Here is a 16,995-nt window from a genome sequence, read left to right as displayed (position 1 = left end):
AACTTCACACAAGTGATCAGTAACAACAGTAGTTTTGCATGGGGCATGTTAGGTTCTTTCAATGACAAAAATTGCAGTTATGGGACTTTGTTTCTTGTTAACACACTATGTACTTACAGTCTGCATATGCAATCTTGAGCGCGCCTAATCTTCTGAACCCTTGCACACAATTTAATGAAACTTCACACAAGTGATCAGTACCAACCCTAGTTGTGCATGGTGCATGTTACGTTCTTTTAGATAAATATTCTGCATAGTTATGGCACTTTGTTTTTTTTTACTATATTATATACATACAGTCTATATACATACAGTCCACATAATTATGCAATCTTGTGTGCGTCAAATTGCAATGTACTGTGTCAGTGCATGGGTGGTGGGGGGGGGGGGGGGGGGGGTACATTCATCACCTTTAGTGATAGCTCTAGTTTACTTTAAATTGATATTAGTTTAGGTTGATTGTGAAACAAGTTCTACAAACTGATGTAAATCACAGATTCCCTAATGTATGCCGTAATCGCAAAATAGAAAGCTTTCCAATATTTTAGTTAGGAACAAACTACAGACACCAAATTTTGCCTGTAGATAGGTGGTAAGGAGGCAATTGTTGAAATCGCATTTGGGTCAAGGTCAAAGTCACTGTGGCTAAAAATAGAAAAAATGATTTCCGCTCAGTAACTTTAGTTTGCATTGATGTATTATTGAAATTAAACTTGGCCTATAGGTAACTTATAGAAAAAACAAGGTTGGGATTGTATATGGGTTCATTGGGGTCAAGTTCTGATGGTCAAGATAGCTTATTTAATCTTCACATTTAGAAAATTTCATGGTGGCACAGTGATCTAGAGAGTTGGGCCAAAGCTACTTTTTAGTCAGTGGGGTTCAAATGACTTACGGAGATCAAAAAAAAATTTTTTTTCTTTTTTTCTTGTGATAAAAAAAGGTCATTATAATTCCATTTGGTCAAAGTCAAGGTCACAGTTACTAAAAATAGATTTTTTCTCTTAAAAATAGATTTTTCAAATCACTCTGCGTCCGTGGTCCGTCGTCCTTCCGTCCGTTAACAATTTCTCGTTATCGCATCTCCTCAGAAACTACCTGGGGGATTTTGACCAAACTTTGTCAGAATGATGTATTGGTACCCTAGTTGTGTCCCTCTGAAAATCAGACTGGTTCAACAATTTTTTAGTGAGTTATGGCCCTTTGTTTATTTCTATAATTTACATAGATTTATATAGGGAAAAACTTTGAAAATCTTCTTGTCCAAAACCACAGAGCCTAGGGCTTTGATATTTGGTATGAAGCATCATCTAGTGGTCCTCTACCAAGATGATACAAATTATTTCTCTGGGGTCTAATATGGCCCCGCCCCGGGTGTCACCTGGTTTATATAGACTTATATAGGGAAAAACTTTGAAAAACCCCTTGTTCAAAACCACAGGGCCTAGGGCTTTGATATTTTGTATGTTACATCATCTAGTGGTCTTCTACTAAGATTATTCAAATTATCCCCCTAGGGTCAAATATGGCCCCGCCCCGGGGGTCACATGGTTTACATAGACTTATATAGGGAAAAACTTTGAAAATCTTCTTGTAGCTAGCTAAAAATTCATTATGTACATCTCAGTTTGTTCAAAGGGCAAATCCTGGGTCACATGGTTCATATGACTTATATAGGGAAAAACTTTGAAAATCTTCTTGTCAGTAACCTACAACATTCAAATTTGGACCACATGACTGCATGGTTTTGAGTGGCAAGCTGAACCTTGACATGAGTTGACCTTGATTTTGACCTAGTGACCTACTTTCACATTTCTGTAGCTACAGCCTTCAAATTTGGACCACATGCATAGTTTTGTGCACTGAAAAAAACTTTGACCTTGACATTGACCTAGTGACCTACTTTCACATTTTTGAAGGTACAGGCTTCAACTTTGGACCACATGCATAGTTTCTTGTTCCGAAATGAAATTTGACCTTGATTTTGACCTAGTGACCTACTTTCACATTTCTCAAGCTACAGCCTTCAAATTTGGACCACTTGCATAGTTTTGTGTACCGAAACAAACCGTGACCTTAACATTGACCTAGTAACCTACTTTCACATTTTTGAAGGTACAGGCTTCAAATTTGGACCACATGCATAGTTCTGTGTTCCGAAATAAAATTTGACCTTGATTTTGACCTAGTGACCTACTTTCACATTTCTCAAGCTACAGCCTTCAAATTTGGACCACTTGCATAGTTTTGTGTACCGAAATGAACTTTGACCTTAAGATTGACCTAGTGACCTACTTTCACATTTCTGTAGCTACAGGCTTCAAATTTAGACCACATGCATAGGATTGTGTACCGAAACAAACTTTGACCTTGACATTGTCCTAGAGACCTACTTTCACATTTTTGAAGGTGCAGGCTTTAAATTTGGACCACATGCATACATTTGTGTTCTGAAGTGTAATTTGACCTTGATTTTGACCTAGTGACCTACTTTCACATTTCTCAAGCTACAGCCTTCAAATTTGGACCACTTTCATAGTTTTGTGTACCGAAAAAAAACTTTGACCTTAAGATTGACCTAGTGACCTACTTTCAAATTTCTCAAACTACAGCCTTCAAACTTGATGCACATGCATAGTTTTGTGTACAAAGAACTTTGTCCTTGAAATTGATCTAGTGACCTACTTTCACATTTCTCAAGCTACAGCTTTCGAATTTTGACCACATGCACAGTGTTGTGTACGGAAATGAAATTTGACTTTGAGCTAGTCAATAAGTCTTGAAATTTGGAACACTCAAAAATGGCACATTGGTGGGCACCAAGATCACTCTGTGATCTCTTGTTTCTCTAAAAATAGATTTTTTCTCTAAAAATATTTTTTTCTTTCAATGTGATTATTTTCCGCTTTATAATTTTAGTTTGGACTTACTTTAACTGCCACCTGCTGTGTCATTTCTGGGAGTTATTATGGTGCAACTTTTATTGCAGTTGACAGTTTGGTAAAAATGATAGAACTCCTTCTGGGTTAAATATTAAACGGAATAACTGTAGAGAGTATGTTGGCTACTTTATTAACAGTTACTTGCTTATAAAAGAGGTATGACAGCAAATACCTGATTGCTTGTTTAATAGTTTATGATGCTAGCTACTTAAAAACTTTCTTGGTAAAGAGGTATGACAGCAACTACCCAGTGTTTTATTAATTGCTTATTTAAGTGGTGTGATGTCAGCTTCCTTATATGCTTGCTAAAATATCAAAGAGTATCATGTCAGCTACATGTGCCTTATTGCTTGTGTATGTCAGCTACCTTATTACTTGCTTATTAAAGCATTATTAAACAAAGAGAGTGAGTTGCTATTGATGATACATGCTTTCTGGATTTCACTGCAGTATGCTTTGTAGTTTCATCCATCAGTTCATACATGTATATTTGTTTGCTTATATTTTTCAGGACAGAAAAGTTGAAGACCAATCCTGTCCAGTAAGAAAGTGCTTGGTTATAGAGTTATTCAGTAATGAAAATTGTACAAGATGTCAGAAAACTCAGTCCGTTTTTACAGAATAATTTCACTCGTGGTTGATGTAGGAACTCAGACTTTGCTGGATATTTTCTACTCCAAGGTTCCAAAAGAAGATGTATCGGTTCTTTTTGGAACTCGGGAAGTTAAAGCAGAATTTATTAAACTGAAAGGAAAGAATGCACTTACGAAAGTGCAGTATGTCAAGGTGACTGCAGCTAATCCTGACCCAGACACATATGATATCTCATTGTTAACTACACTGCTTACCTGTCAGACAATTTGTGGAATACCTCTAGCAAAGAAATTCCCTCCAGTCTCTTCTGATCTGTCTGTAGGGGCTGACCTACATCGCCTTCGTGAACTTAGAAATGAAATCATAGGGCATCGTAATAATGCGCAGTTGGAAGTCACAGAATTTAAAAAATTCTGGGCAGATGTTGAAACCGTCCTCATTAGGTTAGCAAATCATGTTGGCACAGAAGAAGAAACAAAGATCAGGCAGATGATCAGAGATGTTGAGACTGGGCCGATCGAGCCACTACATGACAGAGAGAAGAAGTTGTTGCAGGTGTTCGTTCAATGGCAAAAGGAGGATATTGAAAAATATCAGACAAAGATGACAGAGGTGCTGAATTCTCTGGAAAATCTTAACATAAAGGTAGGGTAACTTCTGCTAGTAACTGTTGAATGTTACACTAGGTGTATTTGTAAGAAAGTCAGGTTTACTGGCTTAGTAAATAATGGTGGGCCTGCCGGGACCTGAAATAATGTTCAGATGAGCTTCTCGACCATTAAAGCTGAAATGTCTGCATATAACCTAAATTGTATACATTCAAGCCTTTAAAAACTTGCCTTCCATATATGGCAATTATTTCATTCCAAATATTTCAATATTTCCCGCTTAGCTCAGTAGGTAAGAGCGTTGGTCTACGGATCTCGAGGTTGCGAGTTCGATCCTCGGGCAGGGCGTATGTTCTCCGTGACTATTTGATAAACGACATTGTGTCTGAAATCATTAGTCCTCCACCTCTGATTCATGTGGGGAAGTTGGCAGTTACTTGCGGAGAACAGGTTTGTACTGGTACAGAATCCAGGAACACTGGTTAGGTTAACTGCCCGCCGTTACATGACTGAAATACTGTTGAAAAACGGCATTAAACCCCAAACAAACAAACAATATTTCCCTGTTGTTATTAATTAAACCTGATCCAAATGGTGGTTTGTTTGTGATGTTTGAAGCATGACCATTGTCATCTGTATAGGCCGACCCCATTTTTGAGCCGTGACTAATTTATGCAGGACAGTTGATTCGCCAAAATAGGGTAGGAACATATATGCAATACAATTAGTAAAGAGGTATAAGTTATTGATGAATGTTAACGAATGCATGGCCCAAAGGATATGGCGTTGGCTTAACAAACTTGCTTTTCGAGGTTCAAGGCTTAATAAACTTGCTTTTCGAGGTTCAAGCCTTGGTAAGTTCACATTTTTCAAAAATTCTAATAGTTCATTGCACATGAACATTGTGCAGTTCATTGAATCGATTAGTTAATGATGTATTAGCTAATCAAAAATACTTGCCTGCTAGTCTTATTTATCGTGTAATGGCTTCAACACGTAACAAATATAGTGATGTTGCCGGTGATCATCTATCCGATAAATCATCTGACACAGAGACTGACACATCTGAAGGGTCGTCAACAGACACAGCAAGTGAAGTTGAAATTATACATGATATGAATTAAATTGAAATACAAGTAGAAAAATATATTAAAAATATAGAAGCAATGGAAAAAAAATAACTCAAACATTATTATTAAAATATATAAAATGGTTTTTAAAGAGTCTTCAAAGATTCTTGACTAAAATAAAAATAATGTATACTAGAAAAAAAATACAGCCAAAATCTTGGCTTGAACTAAGTCTTGCACTTCACGGTTTGTAATCAAAACGCTCTACCAATTGTGCAATGGATATAATGAAGTTCATGGTAACAAAACATATATAACAACTTACTCTCTCCAGATTTTTCAGACATGTATGGACCAAATATCGGTATAACCCAGTTGAAAAGTGTATCATTCTGTCACAGCTCAAAACACGTGGTCGAACTGTACAGATGTAGCTCATGCTGTAATTCACATCATACAAAATTCACAGTGCAAAAATAGAATGCTATTACATGTTGAAGTCAATAGCAAACTCATGCATACTGAACATGGTTTTTCACTGAATTTTTCTGATGTAAAAATCAGTATTTTTAGCCAAAGGCTCATGGTGAGCTTTTGTGACTACTCGATGTCCGGCGTGCATTGTCCGTCTATCATTTCCTAAAAAAATCTTCTTGAAAACCACTGGGCAGAATTACACCAAACTTCACTGGAATCCTTTGGTGGCCCCCTTTCAAAATTGTTCAAAGAATTGAATTCCATGCAGAACTCTGGTTGCCATGGCAACCGAAAGGAAAAACTTTAAAAATCTTCTTGTACAAAACCACAGGGCCTAGGGCTTTGATATGTAGCATCACCTAGTGGTCCAAAAGTGTTCAATTTATCTCCCTAGGGTCAAATATGACCCAGTCTCAGGGGTCACATGGTTTATAATATAGACTTATATAGAGAAAACTTTGAAAATCTTCTTGTACAAAACCACATTGCCTAGGGCTTTGATATTTGGTATGTAGCATCATCTAGTGGTCTTTTACCAAGATTTTTCAAATTATCCCCCTAGGGTTAAATTTGGCCCCGCCCCGGGGGGGGGTCACATGGTTTATATAGACTTATATAGGGAAAACTTTGAAAATCTTCTTGTACAAAACCACATGGCCTAAGGCTGTGATATTTGGTGTGTAGCATCATCTAGTGGTCCTCTACCAAGATCGATCAAATTATCCCCCTAGGGTCAAATGTGTCCCCGCCCCGGGGGTCACAAGTTTTACATAGACTTACATAGGAAAAAAAGTTTAAAAATCTTCTTGTCTGAAACCACAACACTTAGACCTTTGATATTTGGTTTGTAGCATTGTCTTATGATCCTCTACCAAAATTGTCCAAATTGTACCCCTGGGGTGAAAAGAGGCCCTGCCCTGGAGGTCCCAAGTTTTATATAGACTTTTAATAGGAAAAAGCTTTAAAAATCTTCTTGTCAGAAACCGTACAACCTAGGCTTTTGGTATTTGGTATGATGCATTGTCTAGTAGTCCTCTACCAAAATTGTTCAAATTATGCCCCTGGGGTTAAAAGAGGCCCCACCCTGGGGTCACTTAGTTATTATGTGAGTTATATAGGAAAAATACTTAAAAAATCATCTGATCCTATTTCCAGGACTATTTAATTATAATTACCTGATGACCCCAAGTAATATGATGTCACTTGAATGTGACCTTGACCTACTGACCTACTTTCTTGTTTTTTAAGATACAGCCTTGAAATTTTGATGGCATACACATTTTTGCACACAAATCGTAAAACTGAATTTCATTGACCATGAATGTGACCTACTGACTTTCTTAATATTTTATAATCAGTTTGACATTTGAAACACATAGCTCATATTACTCAGGTGAGCGATCCAGGGTCATCTTGACCCTTTCGTTCAAAATTTATTATTGAAACCCTTAATTGTGAAGATACCAATTATCTTAACTTTCAGAAATTATACTGGAATGGCAATGGCTCTTAGTATTTCAAGTTAACACCACAATGTGATCAATTTGAAATACTTCAATGTTACCTAAAATGGCATTTTGCAACATAAGAACCAGTGTAACTTTTTATGATTGGAAAAATTGGTCAGTTTATTTGTATATGATTTTTTTAAGACAAATGAATCTTTTATATCTTAGAATAAAACTGAACCAGATATGAGCTTCATAATTTATAGTCTTGCTTTGTTTAACATAGAAGAATTACTACTTTAATACACTTATTTATTATGCATATTTCATAAATATATACAAAATTCTAACATGACTCGATTTGATTTCCAGTTAAGCAAGGAAGAAAATCAAGCTCTATATATTCTGCGATAAACAACGGTTGACGCGCGGACTGGTAAGATAGCATTATGATGTCAATTATGACGTCATATTGCCGCATGACGTTTGATACATTATTCCTCGCGTAAACGAAGTCCAGTATAATATCTATTAAAATATATCAATGAGCATGTCAGAATGAAAACAATCAAGGCCTTCTTGTTATTTATCGTCTAATTTACCACGGTTCATCGTTCAGATGCTTCAGTATTTAATTCCTACGCATCTGAACTCTGAACCGTGGTAAATCAGATGATAAACAACTCGAAGGCCTTGATTATTTGTTAATTATAAAATCTTAATGGATCAAGTTTTCCAGATGCTTAGGTTGTGCGTTTTAAAGACCTGGAATGTAGTTGTGCCTTCAGATGAAACAAACAATTCAATCAAATAAGAAAGGAATCCTTACATCTGTCCATTTACACAATGCAGTATCAGTAAGAAAGTGTACTTAGAAGTTATGTAACATATTACAAACACTGTGTACAAATACTGTGTATACATCAGCCATTCTCCCAAAATTGACTCATATTGGAAAAAACCATGTCGCCGAGCTTTCAGTAATATTTTTCAAAATGTTCGAGCACAAAACTTTTTAACTTTGGCTTAAGCATATACCAGCAATATATGGACAATTACTTAAAACATGTCTTGGTATCTTATTGCACAATCAGCATCCACGAGTAGACGTTAAAATTGCCAAATATTGCAAAAACCCCATGTCGCCACGCTAATTTGCGAACTAAAAAGTGCTAATTCGTCATTCTACGGCATCATTTTGTATTGGTGTTTCAACTTTTTAACTGTACCTATATAAATCATGATACAATGAAGCATGTTTCCCATCAGAAACTGGTATTTTGGTAGTAATTTCTCTTTGAATCGATGTCGCCAAAACACACCTATGGTACCGTAACGAATTTTAAACATAGTCTAGCGTAAGATGATTACAATTAAATAATCGTTTTGAAAGAGCTTTGAATGTGTAAAAGGTTAAAGTCATCAGCAAAATTCCAAGAATAGGCTTGCCAAAAGAAATAAACGCTTAGAAGTCGTTCAAAGTCAGAATTAAAAATTGTCGCATTTCAAGTACTATGCTTCCATAACGCTACTATTATAAAAACTGAGCGCCCAGATGTGAGATTGGAGTTAGAATGATAAACATTGTACAGAGAATGCTTCGAAACATAATCTGTCACAACGGTAAGTTCATCTTTGTTTATTATATAAGACAATAAACAGTTTTTTTTATATGCTTCTGTAACACCTATTTTCCGTAACAAACTAAAAAGCCGTGTTTATGCAAATGACAGTCAAAGAAATGTTATATATAAATGGTGTTTTGTTCGAGATGTTGTATGAAATTGCTGTTTTACTTTTTTAGCTCACATGTCACTTTGTGACAAGGTGAGCTTTTGTGATTGCGCACCGTCTGTCGTCCGCCAGTGCATGCGTAAACTTTTGCTTGTGACCACTCTAGAGGTCACATTTTTCATGGGATCTTTATGAAAGTTGGTCAGAATGTTCATCTTGATGATATCTAGGTCAAGTTCGAAACTGGGTCACGTGCTGTCCAAAACTAGGTCAGTAGGTCTAAAAATAGAAAAACCTTGTGACCTCTCTAGAGGCCATATTTTTCATTGGATCTTCATGAAAGATGGTCAGAATGTTTACCTTGGTGATATCTAGGTCAAGTTCGAATCTGGGTCATGTGCCATCAAAAACTAGGTCAGTAGGTCAATTAATAAAAAAACCTTGTGACCTCTCTAGAGGCCATATTTTTCATGGGATCGGGATGAAAGTTGGTCTGAATGTTCATCTTGATGATATCTAGGTCAAGTTCGAAACTGGGTCAACTGTGGTCAAAAACAAGGTCAGTAGGTCGGAAAATAGAAAAACCTTGTGACCTCTCTAGAGGCCATACTTTTGAATGGATCTTCATGAAAATTAGTCAGAATGTTCACCTGGATGATATCTAGATCAAGTTTGAAACTGGGTCATGTGTCGTCAATAATTAGGTCAGTAGGTCAAATAATAAAAAACCTTGTGACCTCTCTAGAGGCCATATTTTTAAATGGATCTTCATGAAAATTGGTCAGAATTTTTATCTTGATGATATCTAGGTCAGGTTCAAAACTGGGTCACATGAGCTCAAAAACTAGATCACAGTGTCAAATAATAGAGAAAAAACCGACATCATACTCAGTTCAAAACTGGGTCATGTTGGGACAGGTGAGCGATTCAGGACCATCATGGTCCTCTTGTATTAAGAAAACTGACCTTTTGGAAGTGTATGATGGTAGAATAGTATATTTGCAGATATTGGTGATAAAAACTGAAATTACGAATCCTAAGGTAAAAAATTATGTGAACTAAGTGCCTTCTGTTATTAAACAAAGTCTGCCTATTGCAAAGTTCTGATATAGTTCTAAAAATATTTAGTATTTCTGACTTCTTTATGGTTTTATAAAAGTTACTTTTTATATGCTCCGTAACAAATGTTCGGAAAAGTTTCTATGGCAGTTATTTAGTTGTATGAGATAGTTGGTGTTTTTAAAACCTACTGTTTGACTTCAGACTGTTGTCTTATGCGTTTAATTCAAACACGTTACATTTCTTTTCTTTTGAAGAATCTGTCAAGATTGCTGACATTTTGAGACAATTTCAAGATTTTGCTGATTTTTGCATTTCTTATCGGTTAGTTTGTTTGTTTGTTTTGGGTTTAACGCCATTTTTCAACAGTATTTCAGTCATGTAACGGCGGGCAGTTAACCTAACCAGTGTTCCTGGATTCTGTACCAGTACAAACCTGTTCCCCGCAAGTAACTGCCAACTTCCCCACATGAATTATCAGAGGTGGAGGACTAATGATTTCAGACACAGTGTCGTTTATCAAATAGTCTCGGAGAACATACGCCCAGCCCGAGGATCGAACTTACGACCTCGCGATCCATAGACCGGTGCTCTACCTACTGAGCTAAGCGGGCGGGTTCTTATCCATTAGATAAAAGTTAACAAAGATGTGTAAATTTCACCATCGGTTTTTACCCTTTACTATATTTATTTGTATGTAGAATGACTTTTTATCAAAATAATTTGAAGTAAGTAGCAAATTTTTGCATTTCTGTATAATACAACTCAGTGAACCTATTTTCCGTAACAAAATAAGGCAATATCGTCTGGAGGGCATCGTGGTATCTGTACTTATGCTAGATCGATGAAAAGAAAAATAACTTATTGAGTCTTAAAATCTGTAATGTTTTATTTTCTTGTGAGTGTAGCCTTTGCGTAAACACTAATGATGTATCACATCCTCGCATGAAACTGTCGGGCAAAATGCTGCTTAGTTTCTTGTACATGTGACAAGAAAAATAATCTTTCTGAAGTATAATGTTTTCATCTCATCGCGGTCTACATCTCTTCCTTTGAACAAATTTATTGCAAAAGCATGTTTGACCGCTAATATAAATCATGTAACCGCAATAAAATAAAGCTATGTCCTAACCTAAGCTCAAAAACATATAAACTATTATGTTACCAGGAACTTCAAATTTCGACTATTTGCATGCTGCAAAAGAGTCAATTTTGGGAGAATGGCTAACATGTATTTACTTAGTTTGTTGTGACAAATATTGTTGTCTTCACATGGTCCTAGACTTTGTCATCAATATAGAGGTGTTTCAAAGAATGATAGCAGAAATGCTCAAAGTAAGTTAGACTCACTCAGCTCTCTCTAAATTCATATAGGTCTAAGAGATCAGATCAGTGTACACTTCAAGTTTTCTATGACAGTATGTGGTACGACTACATGAATCTAGTTACAGAAAACAGTTCAGAAATTTTAATCTGCTTTTAGCTGGGAAATGAATTCACACCTTACATGATTCTGTTTTATACAATAAGAACATTTAGGGCATGATCAATCACAGTAAATTTTCCAAAGTGATTGTATTTAGATAGAGACTCCCCAGCCATAGCAGAAAAATTAGTTTTTGTTATGTTTAATGGTAACAATTATTGTTTGTTACTTGAAGCATAAGAAAAACAAACCAGCAACTATTAACAATAACAAAATATAACAAAGTTTATTTTAAAGTTACAATTCAAATAGTTTTAGGCCTTAAAATCAGTGAATTACAACTAAGACAAACATATTTTGTGGGGCATAATATAATACAGATATTAATTTATGTGTAAAATTGTAAATCTTAACTTTTATGCTTCATGTTTAATTGTATTTAATATAATTTTGCCATAAATACATTATTTGGTAATACCCATATAAGGAAAGGACGATGACATCACTGTGCCAGATATAGTTAAGTATATTATATAGATGGTGTTCAAAATGGTCATATCTCATTTGTTTTCAGTCTGATTTTGAAACTTATTTCGTTGTGTTAATGTTTCACCTAGTTCTGTCTAATGAGAAATGTTGCTCCCCTTTAAATTTTTAGTGACTCTCTTATACAGGTTGACAATATTAAAAAACCTACAGATGAGACAGATGCTGTCCGTTCTGACTCGGAAGATACACTTTCTTCACTGCAGTCACAAGTTGTCAGCCTTGTGGAGAGTTTTGGAAACATTGCAAAACAAGATGATGTTAATCATGTAAGTAATTTAGTTAAAAAAAAAATTGACAATTTTTATTGCAATGTTGGCAGAAGTGTTCTGGTCAGTGCCAGTCAGTACTTGTAATTTGAAATTTTTATACCCCCACCAAACATGTTTGAGGGGGGTATATAGGAGTCAGTTTTGTCGCGTCCCGTCGCGTCCCGTCCCGTCGCGTCCCGAAATCTATTATCTCAGTTATTACCAAATGGATTTGATTCAAACTTAAAATACATGTTCCACTTATCACCCACATCATGTGACACAAGGTGCATAACTCTTGACACCAAGTTTTCGTGAATTATGTCCCCCTTTACTTAGAATTTAAGGTTAATTTTGTTGTATTTTCGCTATATCTCAGTTATTACTAAATGGATTTGATTCAAACTTAAAATAGATGTTCCACCTCATCACCCACATCATGTGACATAAGGTGCATAACTCTGACACCATTTTTTTATGAATTATGCCCCTTTTTACTTAGAATTTAAGATTGATTTTGATGTATTTTCACTTTATCTCAGTTACTACTGAATGGATTTGATTCAAACTTAAAATAGATGTTCCACCTCATCACCCACATCATGTGCCCACATCATGTGACACAAGGTGCATAACTCTGACACCAAGTTTTCATGAATTATGCCCCCTTTTACTTAGAATTTAAAGTTAATTTTGTTGTATTTTCACTATATCTCAGTTATTACTAAATGGATTTGATTAAACTTAAAATAGTTGTTCCACCTCATCACCCAGATGATGTGACATAAGGTGCTTAACTCTGACATAAATTTTTTATGAATTATGTCCCCTTTTACTTTAAATTTAAGGTTGATTTTGATGTATTTTCACTATATCTCAATTATTACAAAATGGATTTGATTCAAACTTAAAATAGATGTTCCACCTCATCACCCACATCATGTGACACAAGGTGCATAACTCTGACACCAATTTTTCATGAATTATGCCCCTTTTTACTTAGAATTTAAGGTTAATTTTGATGTATTTTCACTATATCTCAATTGCTACTGAATGGATTTGATTCAGACTTAAAATAGATGTTCCACCTCATCACCCACATCATGTGACACAAGGTGCATAACTCTGACACTATTTTTCTTGAATTGTGTCCCCTTTTACCTAGAATTTAAGGTTAATTTTGATGTATTTTCACTATATCTCATTCTGATTGGCTTAGAGCCAAAGGGAAGTAACCTTTTTTTAACCTTTGTACTGAGTTTCTTCCCCTTAAATTCCAGGAATATGTCTATTTTTAGAAATCCTATTTTTAGATTTTCAATATTTTAGGTATTTTTCTAACTTTTTTATTATAAGTCCTATGTAAAAAGTAAAAACATTTTTCCGTGGTAACATGGGTCGGTAAGACACTTTTTTGTATTCACTTTTAGTGTATCTCTAATATTAGAGATTTAATATATTTACTAGTATTACTATACTAGTATTATACTAGTATTACTTATATGTGGAAGCCCAGGATGAAGTACTTAAAAGTATTTTTAAGATTCCTTATGGTTGCCATTCTTCTTAGTTAGTATTAGTATTATAGGGTACGTTTTGGGTGCACGAAAGCACATGCGCAAGATTAGGCAGTTGTGGGTGACATGCGCTTTTCTCAAAAGCATCTCTGGTTATGACTGTATCTTCATGAAACTTAGTCAGAATGTTAGACTTGATGATCTTTAGGACAAGTTTGAATCTGGTTTATGTCGGGTTAAAAAACTAGGTCACCAGGTCAAATCAAAGGAAAAGCTAGTTAACACTTTAGAGGCCACATTTATGACCATATCTTAATGGCACTTAGTCAGAATGTTAATCTTGATGATCTTTAGATCAAGTTTAAATCTGGGTGAGGTGGGGTCAAAAACTAGGTCACTATGTCATATCAAAGGAAAAGCTTGTTAACACTCTAGAGGCCACATTTATGACTGTATCTTCATGAAACTTCGTCAGAATGTTAAACTTGATGATCTTTAGGTCAAGTTTGAATCTGGGTCATGTGGGGTCAAAAACTAGCTCACAGGGTCAAATCAAAGGAATAGCTAGTAAACAATTTAGAGGCCACATTTATGACCATATCTTAATGAAACTTGGTCAGAATGTTAATCTTGATGATCTTTAGGTCAAAAGGTCAGGTGAGCGATACAGGGCCTTCATGGCCCTCTTGTTTAAACCAAAAGTCACCAAAGCTTAAATTAGAAAATAAAACTTCACATAAGTTTTCATGAAATGATGAATCATAGTATTGATATGTACCAAATACTTTGAGTTGATTTTATTTAAGAACAAAATGGTTCTGCTTGACTGCTTCAGTTTTGCCAGGGTCATATCTTGTCATATATTGGGATGAATATTTTCATATTTAACAAAATTGCTTTCATTTATTATACAGTTAAGACATTGAACAATGGAAGGTTAGTGACAAAATTTTAATTAATGTGTAGCTATATTCCTTTATGACCGTCTTGTTTTGTAAAAGCGGCCATTTCCTTGGTTTTATTTTGTCAGACAAAAAAGCTGGGATAGATAATATTACTCACTTCTCTTGATCTGCCATAAGAAAATGAAGAAGTTGTGTTTAAAGTATGTTTATATATAACAATAAGTTTTTACTTTCTATTTATCTAAAGATTCAAGCTAACTTGAAAAATATGGGTGACACTGTTCAGACCCTCGTTCATACTATGAAAACACTACAACAACAACTTGATGCAAATAATCGCAATATGGAGGCGTTGACACAGAAAACTCAGATTGCTGGTTAGTTATGTACTTATAGAACGTTTGAATATTATATTATTTACTTGTATATTATACAAGCTTTTTAGAAAACTCATCATTAATTGAGTTATATCTAATCATAAAGATCAGTGAATATTTCTGTTACAAATGGTTACATATAGGGTTTTACATTGCTTTTCAATTTTAGCAATCCATTGGATTCAAATGCCAAAAGAAATGGGGGTCAGACAAATTAAGAGTCCACATTTATATTGTAAACCATTTTTGCTTATTTTTAGTTCACCTAAGCACAAAGTGCTCAAAGGTGAGCTTTTGTGATCGCCCTGTGTCTGTCGTTGTCCGTCCGTCGTCAACAATTTGACTGTTAACACCCTAGAGGTCACAATTTTGGTCCAATTTTAATGAAACGTGGTCAGAATGTTACCCTCAATAAAATCTTGAACGTTTTCAATATTGGGTCATCTGGGGTCAAAAACTAGGTCATTAGGTCAGATCAAAGGAAAAGCTTGTTAACACTCTAGAGGTCACAATTTTGGCCCAATCTTAATGAAACTTGGTCAGAATGTTACTCTCAATAAAATCTTGGACGAGTTCGATATTAGGTCATCTGGGGTCAAAAAATAGGTCAACAGGTCAAAACAAAGGAAAAGCTTGTTAACACTAGAGGTCACAATTTTGGCCCAATCTTAATGAAACTTGGTCAGAATATTACTGTTAATAAAATCTTGGACAAGTTCGATATTTGGTCATCTTGGGTCAAAAACTAGGTCACCAGGTCAAATCAAAGGAAAAGCTTGTTAACACTCTAGAGGTCACAATTTTGGCCCGATCTTAATGAAACATGGTCAGAATATTACTCTCAATAAAATCTTGGACAAGTTTGATATTGGGTCATCTCATCATCAACACTTTCTCCTCATTAACCGTTTGGTGGATATTCATCAAACTTGGTCTATATCAGCATCAAAAGGCCATCTCCAAAGTTTGTTCAAATGGAATCACTTTGCATTTAGGGGCAGCTAGAGCTGAAACTAGAAACACCTTTAAACATCTTCTTCTGATGAATCAATGAACGGATCTTCATCAAACATGAGCTGTAGCATCATTATAAGGCTCTCTCCTAATTATTTCTAATAAAAAGAAGCCACTAGAGCTAAGTAATATAGAAAAAACATTAAATAACTTCTTCTCATGAAACGCTTGATGGAGCTTCATCAAACTTGGTCTGTAGAATTGTTTTGAGGTCCTCTCCATATTTTGTACAAATGTAGGCAATTTGCATTAAGGGTTAAAAGGGCTCATTTAAACAACTTCGCATGAACTGCTTGATGGATCTTCATCAGACCTGGTTTTAAGCATCATTATAAGGTCTTCTTTCAATTTTATTAATCCCCCGCCACAAATGGTGGGGGGTTATAGGAATGGTCTCCGTCCGTCCTAAGTCCTAATATAGAAAAAACATTAAATAACTTTTTCTCATGAAACGCTTGATGGAGCTTCATCAAACTTGGTCTGTAGAATTGTTTTGAGGTCCTCTCCGTATTTTGTACAAATGTAGGCATTTTGCATTAAGGGTTAAAAGGGCTTATTTATACTCTGTATAATAGTGCTTAATGTCAATTTCTTACAGATGAACATTGGCACCTGTAGGTGGCGCTTTTGTTGTTCTATGTAATAGGGGCCATAGGGCAACAAGTTCATGTTAACGTTTGCATAGAATGCTTTATGAAATTTTATTCTTAAAAAAATCAGAGGCAGTTAGAAAGTTTGAAAACCTGTACATTTTGAAGTGTCTTTTAAAGACCTTTTATATGTTCTCTGCATGTGACTGTGTGGAAATTATGCAATATAGATAAGCATGTATTTTGTTTTTATCTTCCTTTAGTCCATCAGCCAGCACCATTTATGTTCGAGAGAGATGGTCAGCATGTTAGTCATCCAATGGGCAACAAGCCTAAAAAACCAAAGATCCAAAGTCCTAATGCTATGTCTGAAAAGGAGATTCTTGATTTAAGTAGACAGATAGGTATTGTATATATTGAATTCTCCTTCTGTTATC

General features: G+C 35.3%; 1 protein-coding gene across 2 annotated transcripts in view; it reads left to right on the top strand.

Moving 5' to 3' along the window:
• LOC123549420 (uncharacterized) overlaps nucleotides 1-16,995 on the top strand; it is a 77,136-nt gene that overhangs the window by 10,146 nt on the left and 49,995 nt on the right. For both annotated transcript variants that reach the window (XM_053524820.1, XM_053524821.1), the window contains exons 2-5: nucleotides 3,454-4,181; nucleotides 12,033-12,173; nucleotides 14,825-14,954; nucleotides 16,822-16,962. In XM_053524820.1, coding sequence (XP_053380795.1) covers nucleotides 3,534-4,181; nucleotides 12,033-12,173; nucleotides 14,825-14,954; nucleotides 16,822-16,962 — 1,060 coding nt within the window. In that variant the 5' untranslated portion in view covers nucleotides 3,454-3,533. The remainder of the gene's footprint in view (nucleotides 1-3,453; nucleotides 4,182-12,032; nucleotides 12,174-14,824; nucleotides 14,955-16,821; nucleotides 16,963-16,995) is intronic.

The sequence above is a fragment of the Mercenaria mercenaria genome, chromosome 15 (genome assembly GCF_021730395.1).
Source record: "Mercenaria mercenaria strain notata chromosome 15, MADL_Memer_1, whole genome shotgun sequence".
Taxonomy (NCBI): Eukaryota; Metazoa; Mollusca; class Bivalvia; order Venerida; family Veneridae; genus Mercenaria; species Mercenaria mercenaria.
Note: the sequence above shows the minus strand (reverse complement) of the source record. Positions and strands in the feature narration are given on the sequence as shown.